This window comes from Puma concolor, chromosome A2 (assembly GCF_028749965.1).
Source record: "Puma concolor isolate L17-30 chromosome A2, mPumCon1.1.hap2, whole genome shotgun sequence".
In the NCBI taxonomy this organism is placed as follows: Eukaryota; Metazoa; Chordata; class Mammalia; order Carnivora; family Felidae; genus Puma; species Puma concolor.
This window is the reverse complement of record NC_141668.1, coordinates 13,789,661-13,804,505: the sequence shown is the minus strand read 5'-3', so window position 1 is coordinate 13,804,505 and position 14,845 is coordinate 13,789,661. Positions and strand designations below refer to the sequence as shown.

General features: G+C 44.4%; 1 protein-coding gene across 4 annotated transcripts in view; it reads left to right on the top strand.

The window, feature by feature from the left end:
* AGK (acylglycerol kinase) overlaps positions 1-14,845 on the top strand; it is an 80,796-nt gene that overhangs the window by 1,162 nt on the left and 64,789 nt on the right. For 2 of the 4 annotated variants that reach the window (XM_086688509.1, XM_086688522.1), the window contains exon 2: positions 1,945-2,062. In XM_086688509.1, coding sequence (XP_086544635.1) covers positions 1,962-2,062 — 101 coding nt within the window. In that variant the 5' untranslated portion in view covers positions 1,945-1,961. Of the gene's footprint in view, positions 1-395; positions 524-1,944; positions 2,063-14,845 lie in introns of those variants that run through there. The other 2 variants (XM_086688515.1, XM_086688530.1) reach the window with 2 other exon arrangements.

The window sequence follows — 14,845 nt, the reverse complement described above, 5'->3', positions numbered from 1 at the left end:
AAGCAGGCTCCGGGCTCTGAGCTGTCAGCACAGAGCCTGATGAGGGGCTTGAACCCACAGACCACAAGATCATGACCTGAGCCGAAGCCAGACACTTCATGGACTGAGACACCCAGGTGCCCTGGCCTTGGGTGATTTTTTTATCTGCAGTCAAACTTGACCTCCTTCACACTGAGGAATCCCAAATCTGTATCTTCTACCAAACTTCTCCTAACTCCAGACTGCCAAATCCAGACATCCACTGATCATTTGGATATCCACTTGGATGTTCTGCAGGCATCTCGAACTCACTATCTCCTCAACTGCACACATTACATTTCTCCACGAACCTACATTCCAGATCTAATGATGGAAATCCTTATCCAGTCGGTCGCCCAAGCACAAACCTGGCTTGGTTTCTGCTTTCCCTTCCTACAAGTGGGCAAGTGAGGTTTCTAGGCCAGGAGCGGGCGTGGGGGGGGGGGGGTGGTCAGTGGATAGAAAATTAGGTTTGATGAAGAGTGGACAGTCACAGAGGAATATGGTAAGTTGAGTTCCAGGAAATTGAAGTTAACAGGAAACTTAGCAAGGCATGTTTGTTAGGATTCTTCTTGGCATCCTTTTTTCTTTGCAGGTGATACTCCTTCTGGGTTTAGGGAGGGTACCTCATATATGAGGATTTTATGACCTATTTCAGGGAAGACGAGTCAGGTGGTGAGGCTAAAGTGACCTTCCTGCTTTTGACAGTTTCTCAGACTCCTTTAGCTTAAAATATTCACCATGCTAAGTTGCTATATTTTGGGGGTAGTGCGTCCTGAACCCTGTCACATTCAGCAGTTAGCTAGCTATCAATTGACTGTTATGTGCCCGATCTTATTTTAGGCCCTGGGGGTACAGCAGACACCAGAACCAAGTCCTTGCTCTCGTGGAGTTTATGTTCCTTTGGGGTGAGCTACTAAAGAAATCAGCAAATAAAGATCATCCAGTGATAAGTGCTGTGAAGAAAACAAACAGAATAAGGATCTATATGGTTACTTGGTTTTTTAGTAAAGTTGTATTAATTTACCTTGCTCACAGGAGTGCACGAGAAGGTCGATTCTCATTTTGTCCTCTGTGAATACGATCATTCAAAAGTTTGTTACTTTGAGAGGTGAACAGTGATAGTTCCTTGTAGTTTGCATGTCTTTGATTACTCAGGAAGTTGAAAACTGCACACAGCCATTTGTATTAGTGCTTCATGGAATTTTCTGTGTGTGTGTGCGTGTGTGTGTGTGTTCTCTGCTCTGTTTATTTTCCTGTTGAGTGGCTAGTGTTTTCCTCTATTTTGAATAAGCTCTTTATATTACTTATCTATTATTGAGTTGTTTGTGTGTAAAAATTTTAATGTTTATTTTTGAGAGAGAGTGCAGGGAAGGGGCAGCGAGGAAGGGGACAGAGAATCTGAAAGGGGCTCTGTGCTGCCAGCAGTGAGCCAGACACGGGGCTTGAACTCACAAACCAAGAGATCATGACCTGAGCCAAAGTCAGTCGCTCAACCAACTGAGCCACCTAGGTACCCCTTTTATTAGTTTTTATTTTCTTTTAATTTTTAAAACTGTTTATTTAGACACTCTTAAACAGTGGTATAGTGACCGTAGGAAGAAAGAAAAAGCAGGAGGCCTGGAATTGCCTTCTTCTCTGCCCTTCCCCCCCCTTGCTTCTAATACAGTGAGGCGTAAGGGAGCAGAGAGGGGAAGAATTGAGTTCAGGTAGAAGGAAGGAAAGAAAGAAAGAAGAGGCAGGTGGGCAGTGAGAAGATTTGGTGAGACCGGAAGGGAGCAGGTGGGAAGAGGCCAGAGGAATGGTAATAAGGAACAGGAGTGAGGGAAGGAAACGGGCAGGATGGGCAGATGGAAGGCGTCATGGGGCCTCTACACAATTACCTTGGGTACTGACCTTTTTCTTTTTCTGCTTCTATTAACCTAGCAAATCCCTAGGAGAAGATGACTGTGTTCTTTAAAACACTTAGAAATCATTGGAAGAAAACTACAGCTGGGATCTGTCTGCTGACATGGGGAAGCCATTGGCTGTATGGAAAACACTGGTAAATATCGGACAGCCCCCACCCACCCCACCTTCAGCCTCCAACAGTATAAAAGGGCCCAAGGTCAAAATCTTGCTCAGCTGTGCTCCTCTCTAGAACACATTGTGGTGTAAACGAAAAATAAATGTTAAAACCACAAAGACCAAGGCTTCTTGATGTAATCAGTTCTGGAAAATTGTAACTATAACAGTGCCATCAACACTGGATAACAGCGGGTATAGATTGTAGTAGTGAGATCAGAAGCTGAACAAATTGAGGCCCAGCCTAGGGAGAGAGGAGTCACTTCCCAAGTTCTTAGTAGACAGGGATTGAACTCCTATGTCTCCTCGGGATTTCATTCCTTCTGTTTCTTACTGTAGCCTCTTGATCTGTTATCACTGCTGTTGTAGGACCCTGAGTGAATCTGTTTCCTCCAACCCCTGTGACTTTCCACATTTATACAGTTAGCCCGGGTTAATTTAAATGAGACAAAGACTTTCAAACCTTTTGATTGAATAAGGAGTTCAACAGTCGTGGGTTTTATTAGCCTCTAGGCCTGAAGGGAGAAGAAAGTGCCAGAGCTCCCTCTGATTTAGCATGATAATAAGATTTCAGTAACATTTTTATATGAAAATTATCCAAACAATTAAGAGAGCCAATCAAGTTACAGTATTTTGGGGATTAAGCTTTTGTAATCCACATTGGAAGTCTCCACATTTGAAAGGAGATTCATACTGATATTTTTGTAAATCATCTCAGTTCACCACTGTCAGAGATAATCTGGGGATGCTGCATGGTGTCTAGTTTTTCACAGCTGTAGGTTGAATGGGACATACCCCTTTCCCCCCAAGTATTCTCAAGGCTCAGCACTTGAATTCCATTAGCTAGCATGTAAAGAACAGACCTGAGAAGCTTATTTAAAATGTTTTTTGATGTTTATTTACTTCTGAGAGAGACAGACAGAATGTGAGTGGGTTGGGGCAGAGAGACGGGGAGGCACAGAATCTGAAGCAGGCTGCAGGCTCCGAGCTGTCAGCACAGCCCGATGCGGGGCTCGAACTCACGAGCTGTGAGATCATGACCTGAGCCGAAGTCGGACGCTCAACCGACTGAGCCACCCAGGCGTCCCGTGTATACTACCAATTTAAGTTTCTCAGGTCTGGGGGCGCCTGGGTGGCTCAGTCGGTTGAGCGTCCGACTTCGGCTCAGGTCATGATCTTGTGGTTTGTGGGTTCGGGCCCCACGTCGGGCTCTGTGCTGACAGCTTGGAGCCTGGAGCCTGCTTAGGATTCTGTGTCTCCCTCTCTCTGACCCCCCCCCCCCCCGCCGTTCACTCTCTGTCTTTCTCTGTCTCAAAAATAAATAAACATAAAAAAAAAAATTGGTAGTGTGTTTAAAAAAAAAAAAAGTGGAGGAAATGTTATCACAAATGGAATGTGAAACCTATAATGTGTGCTTTTTCTCCCTTTTCTAACCACCCTTGAGTCCTTACACCGTCTACCTGGGTGGGAACTAGGACGCCCTTTGCAGGAGCACCTGCTCCAGGCGACAGGGAAGTCCATTCGGGACAACTGCCCATCCCACACCCTAAGGATCACTGCTATTTCTGCTACCAGGTGAAGATTTGAGGAAATAACCATGTTCAAGATGTCTTGTAGGCACCCTAATAATTTTTTGCCAGTGTTATCTTGAGACTTTAAAAGAGGCCCGCTCCTTCTGAATTAGATCAGAAACAGCTTGATCTTGTAGTAGGAGCCTGCCTTTGGCTTCTTTTGGCTCTGCCTCCATCCTTGACATTCAAGGGTGCATTCAAAATGCAAACCCCTATTGTCCTGTTGCTCTTCCTTTCTTCCGACTTTTCTCCTCCATTCTTTCATGCCATGTGGTCTTTCTGTTTTTAAATTGTAGTAGAAAACACCTAAAATTTGTCACCTTAGCCCTTTTTAAGTGTACCAGCAGTAGAGTTAAGTATGTTCCCATTGTTGTGCAAGTGAGCTCTAGAGTTTTTTCTTCTTACAAAACTGAAACTCTGTACCCATCAAACACAACTCTCCATTTCCTCTCCCCGCCCAGCCCCTGGCAACCACCAGTCTGCTTTCTATTTCTGTCAGTTTGACTACTTTAGGGACCTTGCATGAGTGTTGTCATAGAGTATTTGTTTTCTGTGACTGGCTTGTTTCACTTAGCGTAACGTTCTTAGGGTTCATCAATGTCGTAGCAGATGGCAGGATTTCATTCTTTTAAAAGGCTGAATGAGGGGCGCCTGGGTGGCGCAGTCGGTTAAGCGTCCGACTTCAGCCAGGTCACGATCTCGCGGTCCGTGAGTTCGAGCCCCGCGTCAGGCTCTGGGCTGATGGCTCGGAGCCTGGAGCCTGTTTCCGATTCTGTGTCTCCCTCTCTCTCTGCCCCTCCCCCGTTCATGCTCTGTCTCTCTCTGTCCCAAAAATAAATAAACATTGAAAAAAAAAATTTAAAAAAAAAAATAAAAAAATAAAAAAAAATAAATAAAAGGCTGAATGATATTCCATCATACGCGTGTACCTAACACATTTTCTCTATCCAGTCGTTGTTGATGGACATTGGGGTTGCTTCTCCCTCTCGGCTATTGTGAATAATGCTATTACAATGAACTTGAGTGAGCAGATAGTCCTTCCACATCCTGTTTTCAATGCTTTTGGGTGTACACCCAGAAGTGGGATTGCTAGATCATAGGTAGTTCCAGTTTTAAGTTTTTGAGGAAGCACTATTCTGTTTTCCATACTGGTTGTACCATTTCACAGACACGAGGTTTCCCATCTTGCCACATCCTCACCAACGCTTGTTATTTGTGTTTTGTTTTGCTTTGCTTTTGATAGTGGCCATCGTATAATGGGTATGATATGGGTATCTTGTGGTTTTGATTTGCATTTCCCTAATAATTAGTGATGTTGAGCATCCTCTCACATACTGTTTGGCCATTTGTTTATGTTTGGAGAAATGTCTGTTCAAATTCTTGGCCTGTTTTTAAAAATCAGGTTCCCCGGGTGCCTGGGTGGCTACGTCGGTTGAGGGTCCGACTTCAGCTCAGGTCATGATCTCACAGTTTGTGAGTTTGAGCCCTGCGTTGGGCTCTGTGCTGACAGCTCAGAGCCTGGAGCCTGCTTCGGATTCTGTGTCTCCCTCTCTCTCTGCTCCTCCCCTGTTCACACACACTCTCTCTCTCTCTCAAAAATAAAGATTAAAAAAAAATAAAAAAAAAATCAGGTTCCTTGGGGTTTTTTTGTTGGTGGTGAGTTGTAGGAATTCTTTAATCCCTTAGGAGATAGATGATTTGCAAATGTTTCTTTTCATTTCATAGGCTGCCTTTTCCCTCTTTTGATGGTGTCCTTTGATGCCCAGAAGTTTTAAAGTTTGGTGTAATCCCATTTGTCTATTTTTGTTGCCTCTCTTATTGGTGTCATATCTAAGAATTCACTGCCAAATTCAGTGTTAGGAAGCTTTCCTCCCTGTGTTTTCCTCTAGGAGTTTTATAACTTTAGGTCATATAGTTAGGTCTTTAATCCATTTTGAGTCCTTTCCCCATTGTGTGGTCTTGGCATCCTTGTCTAACATCCATCGATCATATATGCCAGCCCGTTTTTTAAAATTTTTATTTCTGGGTGCTCTGTTCTGTTCTGCTGGTCTTTATATTCATGCCCATACCATTGGCTTTAGTAGCTTTGTAATATGTTTTGAAATTAGGACGTGTGAGGCCTCCAACTTTGTTCAAGATTCTTTTGGCTATTCAAGGTCCCTTGTGTTACATATGAATTTAAGATTTTTTTTTCTATTTCTGCAAAACATGCCACTGAAATTTTGATAGGGATTGCATTGAATCTGCAGCTTATTTGGGTGGTACGCACATTTTTATGATATTAAGTCTTCCAGTGCATGAACACGGATATCTTTCCACTTACTTGTATCTTTCTTTCAGCAGTGTTTTGTAGTTTTTAGTGTACAAGTCTTTCACCTGCTTGGGTTATATTTATTCCTAAATATTCTTTTTTTTTTTGATGCTATTGTAAATGGGATTATTTTCTTAATTTCCTTTTTGGGTTGTTCATTGTTAGTATATAAAAACTGGATTTTTATGTGCTGATTTTGTATTCTGCAATGTTGCGAAATTTGTTTTTTCTAACAGTTTTTTTTTTGTTGTTGTTGTGTGGAATCTTTAGGGTTTTCTATGTAAAAGATCATGTCCTCTGCAAGCAGATAATTTTTCATCCTTTCCAATTTGGATGCCTTTTATTTCTTTTTCTTGCCTAATTACTGTCTAGGACTTCCAATACCACACCGAATACAAGTGGCAAATCCTTGCCTTGTTCCTGATCTTTGAGAAAAAGCTTTCAGTTTCTCACTGTTGAGTATGGTGTCAGCTGTGGGCTTTACACATGGGTTCTTTGGTTATGTTCAGATTATTTCTTGTTACTGTCTTTTTCCTTTTATCTATATATCCTTATCCTTAAAAAAATTTTTTTTAACGTTTGTTTATTTTTGAGAGAGAGAGAGCACCTGTGCGCATGAGTGGGGGAGGGGCAGGGAGTGGGAGACACAGAATCTGAAACAGGCTCCAGGCTCTGAGCTGTCAGCACAGAGCCTGATGTGAGGCTCGATCTCTGAACAGCAAGATAATGACCTGAGCCGAAGTCGGGCACTTAACTGACTGAGCCACCCAGGCACCCCTATATATCCTCAGCCTTTTCATATAGCAATCTTCACATTCGTCCTTTATATTAACCTACTTTTTTCCTGAGAAAATCTTCTCTGCGGCTCTCTTGAGTAGGAGCTGCCTTGCCCCTTCAAATGGGTTGTAAGGTGGGGTTGACATCTCTTAGCTCCTCAGTACCTGTTCCAAACGGTTCGTCTTCCATCTTCTTATACAAGTCTCTTTTCCTTTGGGGCTCAGAATATCTGGCTATATCCTACAACTGTAAACCTTCTGGCTTTCTGGGATCTCACTTATGTTAGTTGTAGGCTTCAGTGCCTGGTTGACCAGTGTCCTTTTCCCACCGAGTCTTGTTACCTTCTCGTGTACCCCGAGTATACATGTGCATGACCCGTGTACCAGCCTGGCCTTCCTTTCCTGACTTCGTCTACTTCCAGGACTTTCACTGCTGCTCCGCCTTCTTCTGGGTCCCCCCTGACCCTCCGTGGCTGAGACCTTCTCACTGCTTGCCCCTGTTCTTCTGAAATCTGGAACTTCAGCATCGCAGTCTCTCAGACTTCTATTATTCCACGTTTCCCAACCTTACTCGTATTTTTTAATATTACCAAGACTTCTTGTCCCCGAGAGCCTCCAGTTTCTTCCAAATCCATCACTCTGCTGCTTTCTTCACTTTTTCCCTTGATTTCTTGATGCGCCTGTCACACACTTCTCAGCTGCACTTTTCACGAGTCCTCCTGGCTTTTTCTTTTTTTCTTTGAGAGAGAGCGAGAGCATGTGCATGCAGGGGCTGGGCAGTGGGAGAGGGAGAATCTCAAGCAGACTCCATGCTCAGCACAGAGCCTGACGAGGCTCTGTCCCATCACCCTGGGATCCTGAGCTGACATCTGACAGCCCCAGCTGCCCCTCTCTGAGAGGATGTTTCACCTAGGACGGTGCTCAGAGCTGGTCTTGTCTCCAGCCTGCTCCTGCCTGGCTCAGGGGTGCTTGTGTCTGGGGAATGCCCTCTTCTTTTCCCTGTCCCTTGCTCATGGCTTGGCTGGCACTCCACCCACGGCCTTGTTGCTATGTACCCACCTGGGAGCCCTTACGGACACCCTGAGGGCCCTCTCTTGACTCCATTCAGCCAGAGGCAGGCAGCCCTCCCTCCCTTATTCACAGCATGGAGCCCGACTCAGGACTCAATCCCATGACCCTGGGATCGTGACCGGAGCTGAAATCAAGAGGCGGACGCCCAACCGACTGAGCCACCCAGGTGCCCTCCCTGGCCTTTTCTATCCCTCATTCCTCCTCCTTTTCACAGTTAAGCTGTTTGAGTAGATTTTGTCTTCTTCCCTACCTCCTACTCATTCTATATCCCATGCAGTCTTTGTTAGAATTATTCTCACCAGTTTTACTTCTCATTCTTTTTGACAGCTCAGCTTTAGACACAGTTACTGTCCTTGAAATAATTTTTTCATTGCTTTCTGTTTTTGCTCGTCTATGTCTGGCTATTCCACCTCCTCCTCGTTGGCTCCTCCTCTCCACTCATATATTAGGGAAGCGGTTCCTTCGGGCCCTGCCACGTTACGTCCTCTCTCTACGTAATCTCATCTACTCAATGCCTGCAGTTTCCAGCTGTTTGTAGACCAGTCCCAGGTTTGTTGCCCTAAGGATCTCTTCGCGGCTCCAGACCTGTATGTGCACTCACCTGCTTCCTTAATGCGTCTGCTTGCATGCTTCACAGATAGATGCCTCAAGCTCGGCCAGCTGAAGAGCAAAAGCTCACTGGCCGCACCTGCCCTTCTCAGTGATTGGTACCACTCACCATCTATCTAACCTCCCAAACTAGAGATGTGAACCTCATCCCCCATCTGTCCTTCATTCTCCTTTCCTACATTCAGGCTGTACATTCTAAGCGATTTTGCCTTTTCTAAATCTTGGAACGTATTTGATTTCTTTTGCCAGCTCTGCTGTCGCCACCACAGTACCATCATCTCTTGCCTGGATTCTGTTTAGTTTTTGAGAGAGAGAGAGAGAGAGAGAGAGAGAGAGAGAGAGAGAGAGAGTAAGCAGGGGAGGAACAGAGAGAGGGAGACACAGAAGCTGAAGCAGGCTCCAGGCTATCAGCTGTCAGCACAGAGCCTGATGTGGGGCTTGAACTCACGAGCCGAGCTGTGAGATCATGACCTGAGCCGAAGTGAGACGCTCAACTGACTGAGCCACCCAGATGCCCCTCTTGCCTGGATTTTTATTAAATACATCCTAACTGTTCTTGCCTCTACTCCTGCCTGGTTTGTATCTAATTTGCACTCCACTGCCAGAGTGATGTTTAAAGAAGTGCGGGTTGCTATTGCTTTTGGATTCGACTCGACCTGACTTGGTGTTGTGTGTGCACATCTCCAGCCCTGCCACATCTACACCTTAGTCTATAGAACTCTCAGGTCACTTTGGAAGAAGTTCACTTTCCTTGAGGTTCTGTCTCAGGGCTCCTGGGAGGGCCTTCACACATCTTGTTCCCTCCTGGAGCACTCTCCCCTCCCTCCTTCCCCAGCCAGCTACCTTTTCTCCAAGTCTTGAACATTATTTCTTCCCTGCCCACTGCACACACACTTATGTTCTTCCTTTCTGTCTCCTTGGGTGAGGTCTCTATCATCGTGTCCAAGGCCAGTCCCTCCAACGCTGATCTAAATTCTGTTCTTTCTCATGGGTTATCCTCTCCCTCACTTCATCTTTAAATCTCATCCTTCCTGCTTTTTCCTCCTCCTTGTTGAACCCCTGTGGCTTAAACATATTGTCTCTCAACTGTTACTGCTCTCTTCTTTCATTTATGCCATTCTTTTTTTAAGTTTATTTTTTTATGTTAGAGAGAAAACGTGTGAGCACTTGGGGGAGGGGCAGAATGAGAGGGAGAGAGAGAATCCCAAGCAGGCTCCACACTGTCAGCACTGAGCCTGACACAGAGCTCGAGCCCATGAACTATGAGACCATGACCTGAGCCAAAACCAAGCGTCAGATGCTTAACCAACTGAGCCACCTAGGTGCCCCCCATTGATGCCATCCTGAAAGCATATCCCACATCTTCAGTCTCTACCTTCACTTTAGAGTAAGCCTAGTAAAATTGATTTCTATTTCATCTTTTGTTTGAACCTGCTCTTGACAAGGTCATTAATAGCCCCATAGTTGTCAAGTTCAATGGATACTTTTCAGTCCGTATCGACCACATTAGTTTCTCTTTGTCTCTCTTTTAGTTACCTGTAGGGTGTCTTTCTCTGCTCATCCCTTAAATGCTGGACTCTCCTGGGTTCCTCTTTTTATTCCACACACTGGTTAGATGGTCATAACCACACTACTGTTTGTAAGTATGATGTATCGATTTTGGAGTCCTATTTTTCTAGTCTTTACCTTGATTCTCTTGACGTTGTCTGCACATAAGTGGTCCTGGAGTTCTACCCTGGGATCAGCCATCAGAACATCCTTTCCAAAAGAGAACTCCGATCATGGCCCTCCTCAGCAGACAGCCTGTAAATGGCTCTCCAGTGCTTAGAGTGCAGAGACCCACTTCTTTAATCCGGCACAGAAGGCCCTTGGTGACCCTGCCCTTGTCTTCCTCTCCAGTCTTTTCCTGGTCCCTTCTCGTCCCACCTCCATGGCCCCTCAGCTCGACCTGTGTTCCAGCGGTCCCTAAAAGAAGGCCTGTTTTCTGCTACCCTTCTCTTTGTGTGTGTTCTTTTCCCTCTCCCCACAAACACTGGACTTTTATTCACCTGGTCATTAACTCAAAAATGTCACAGAGGTGGCATTCTCAGATTAAGAGGAAAGAAAAACAACAGTTACTCAATTATTCATTATTCAAAACAATGTGTTGAGGAATTACTTTTAACCCCATGCCAGGCTAGTCATTTCCGTGTGTGTGGTCTCATCAAATCCTCAGAATTGCCTTGTGAGAGGGGTAAGAAGATTTCCATACCTGAGATTAGGAAGTTGAGGCTCAGGTAGATTAGTAGCTGGTGGGATTTGGACCCAGGTAAATCCTACCCGAAATCCCATGTCCTTTCTTTTGCTGATGACGACTTTGGAGAGCAATGCTCACTTCTGTGTATAAGTACCACTGTATTTATTAATGACACTACCTTTTCACTGCCTTTCGTGTAACTTTATCAGAACTCTTCTGTAATGTTCCTGTTGTAGTTTTAACTGCTCCAATGGAATAAAACCCTTAGAACACCTTTATTAGCATGCACTATACACCCGTGGTGAAAACCGGACACACTGCCAGGGACCAAGACGCCTATTTCGAAACCTCCAGAGTGTCATTGGTTCCTCTGTGCTCCGTAGCTGTCTTTGTTGATACCTTTGTCTGACTCCCCTTTTGCTCACTGTTCTTGCCCTTCCCTCTGCCTTTCCCTTTTTAGCTTCCTTGATAAGTAGATGAGTGGATTTTCCTAACTTCTCTGAACATGTTCCAACATACCACAAAATTGAAAGCATTTTACAATAAACACCTGCCTATTACTTGGAGTCTAGATTTTACTGTATTTGCCTTATCACGTATCTCTCCATTTGTCCATCCCTCTCTGTCTCACTTTTTGATGCTTTTCAAAATAATTTGTAGAGGTCTGTACTACCACCTAAATACCTGAAGATGCTTATCAGTAATTCGGTTATAGGCAAATTAGTATTTGCTTATGGTGGTTTTTTAGTTATAGAATTTGTGTAAAATGGAATGTACAGATCTTTTTTTTTAAATTTTCTTTAATGTTTGTTTATTTTTGAGAGAGACAGAGCATGAGCAGGGGAGGGGCAGAGAGAGACACAGAATCTGAAGTAGGCTCCAGGCTCTGAGCTGTCAGCACACAGCCGGATGCGGGACTTGAACCCAAGAACCTTGGGATCATGACCTGAGCTGAAGTCAGACACTTAACCAACTGAGCCACCCAGGTGCCCCTGGAATGTACGGATCTTAGATGTACGTGCACTGAGTTTTTGTCAGGTGCATATACGTGTATCACTGAGATTCCTAGCACAGTACAAAATGTTGCCATCACTCTGCGTGTTTTCCTCATGTCCCTTCGTGGTCAATCTCTGTCCCCTGCCCCCAGAGGTAACTGTCCTGCTGATTTTTCCCCCCCACCATAGATTGATTTTTTCCCCCCCTGTTCCAAACTTTATGTACATGGAATAAGATGTATTCTTTTTTTGAAAGGCTTCTTCCTCTCAGCACAGTGGCTTTGAGATTCATCTGTGCTATTGCATTTATCTATAGTTCACTCCTTTATATTGCTCAGTAGAAGGTAAGCATATTATAATGGTTAATATTTTATACTTAGAGAATTGTAAATTCCTTGATTTTGATTTCTGAGACTGGTGAACATAATATTTTGCATTACTCATTTTAGAAAATACAAATTGTGGTCCACCTGCGTGGATTAGTCGTTTAGGTGTCTCTTAATTTGGGCTCAGGTCATGATCTCAAAATCCGTGGGATTTAGCCCCGTGTTGGGCTGTGGGCTGACACAGTAGAACCTTGGGAATCTCTCTCTCCCTCTGTCTGCCCCTCCCCTGCTTGCGCATGTATGCATGTTCTCTCTCTGTCTCTCAAAAATAAACATTAAAAAAAACCCAGACAAATAATTTTCCTGATAAAGGATTCACGTGCCAGTAATAACAGTTGCCTGTATTTTAATGTTGATTTTGAGATTTTAATAATGGTCATGGTTTTTCTAAGGAAAAGTTTTTTCTGCAACAGATTTGGAAGAAGTTGCATATGTTCCTCTTGATCTGTTCCATTTTTGGTTGCTGCCCTTAATTTGCCTTTTGACCCAGGTATCATTTTTTTGCAGGCTCTTTTCCATTGTTAATGTGCTTGTAAGTTTTCCTCCTCGGGAGTGCCTTCCCCTTTTAGTCTCCCTTCCTCTCAGTTTCAAGGAAGAAAACCTGTGATATTTTTCCCTCTGCATAATTTCCCCACAGCCGGTTGCTGGAGTCCACCGGAGCAGGAGCAGCAGGGGCTGCTCTCAGGACTCAGCAAGAGCAATTGAAGAGGAGGAAATGACCCTGTTTGCTGAAAGTAAAGCGAATTTAAGTGTTGCTCATTCCTCTTCAACTGCTCTTTCTAGGCTTTCTGGGCTCCCTGGGGGCGATTATGCTCCAGGTTCTTCAGTTCATCGTGTCGGCAGTTCCCTGCAACAGTCCCTCTCTTGTTCCTCACCCTTCAGTAGCACAGAATCTACTAATAAAAAGTGCGGGGGAGAGGAGGCATTGTAGTCTTAAAGTTGTCTCCGGAGTCAGAACTGACGCTTCCTAGCAGTGTGACCTCGGGCTCCCTAAACTAGGTCCCCCTGTACAGTGGGATGATAAGAGCGCCTCCCTGGGTCATTGAAGGATTGAGTGAGGAACCATAAAGCTGTTAGCGTAGTGCCTGATAGACATGGGGTTCGACAAATGCTAGTAATTGTGAGTAAATTTGATGTTCAGTACGTTGGGAGTTAAAATGAATTACTTCTGGTAACTGGCAGTGAATGATTTGAGAGACAACCGGTGGGGAAGGAAGACCAGGATCTGCCAGATGGTCTAATAAGATCTCAGCCTTATTCTTTCACTTTACGTGGAACAGGACAGCTTGGAAAGTGTGGTTTTATGACAGAACATAACCCCAGACGAGGCGGGGCGTAAGCAGTTACAGTTGGCTTGGTCTGGACCATCATGCATCTGATTTCAGCTCCCATTGTTGCTTTCATCTCTGGGGATCTCGTGCTTGCTCGTCCTGGGTCTGGTTTCTCTCCCTGGGATTTTGGTTGGTGAGCCTTGGCACAGGTTCTGAACTTCCTTTCCTGGCTCCGCAGTCAACAGTAGCCCTGCTCTTCCTCTGTTCTGGCTCCTCGTGCTCAGCTCCGTCCTTTGGCTCCGTGCTCCGGCACTGGTTCAGTCACCCACCTGGGCCTGTGACCCAGGGCTCCCGCCATTCATTTCTGTGGGGCGTCTAGTCTCTCAGCCAGAACTCTTGATACTTTCTTGGGGATTTTAAAGTCCCATTGACACTATTAATCCCTGAACGTGAAACTTGCAAAGCAAATGCGAAGCTAAGTGATGGTCCTGGGCCGTGTGTCCCTAGGTTTTTATTAATATTGGAGTTTTTTCCCTCTGAATATAGAAAGGTTAATCTTGATTACTGTATCATCAGCTTTCACCAGCACGGGTGGGAGCTCACCTTTCAAGTTCTGTGGCCAAAAAACAATTGCTTAGAAGAAGTAAAAATAAGTGGTTTTAAGTTGGCACGAGGGGTGTGTCGAGTGTCATTCAGTTTTATCGAGAACTTGGTAATAGTAATGATGATAATCACTCACACTCGATCAGGGCTTGTCATATACCAGACGTGATTCTAAGCACTTTATGTTTATTAACTCATTTTATCCTCTGAACAACTTTGAGATGGTTATTCATCTCCTACTAGTGTGAGATTAATAACCCTAGAAGGAGGCAGAAACCAAGGGAGAGCAAGATTAAGTAATTTGCCCAAGGTCACACAGCTAAAAAGTGGGAGAGCCCTGATACCAAACCATGTAGTCCTTACCTTAACCTCTGGAAATGGCTCCTGTATCTAAGGGAGCCGGGGAGAAATGAAGAGCCGTAAACTGAAGATTGTCTTCTGTCATAGACCCCATAGGACATAAGACAGATACTTTAACGTAGTGCTTCAAGTCTGGGCTTCTGAGCTAGTTGGGTCCGAGCCTTGCGTGTGCCACTTGCTGGGTGAGTGACTTTGGGCAGATTATTCAACCTTGTTAAACTTCACCTTATTCATCCATATAACCTCTGACAACCTTATTGTGACACTTAGGAGACATAATCACAGCTGCTGGCACAAATTAAAAGAGCAGTTACTTTTATTATGAATGCATGAGGCGCTCTGTGCTGGGTCCTGTTTGAAGGTACAAAGTAAATGTCAGGGGTGCCTAAGAAAAGATTAAAGTTTTTTTATTATGGAGATTTTAGTCATATAAAAATCAGAATAGTATAATCCCCATGTGTTCTCACCCTGCCTCGATAAATACCAACATTTTACTGATCTCATTTCATTTCTCTACTTTTCTTTTTGCCCCTCTGGAATATTTTGATGCAGATTTTCAGAAATTCTAGCTTCC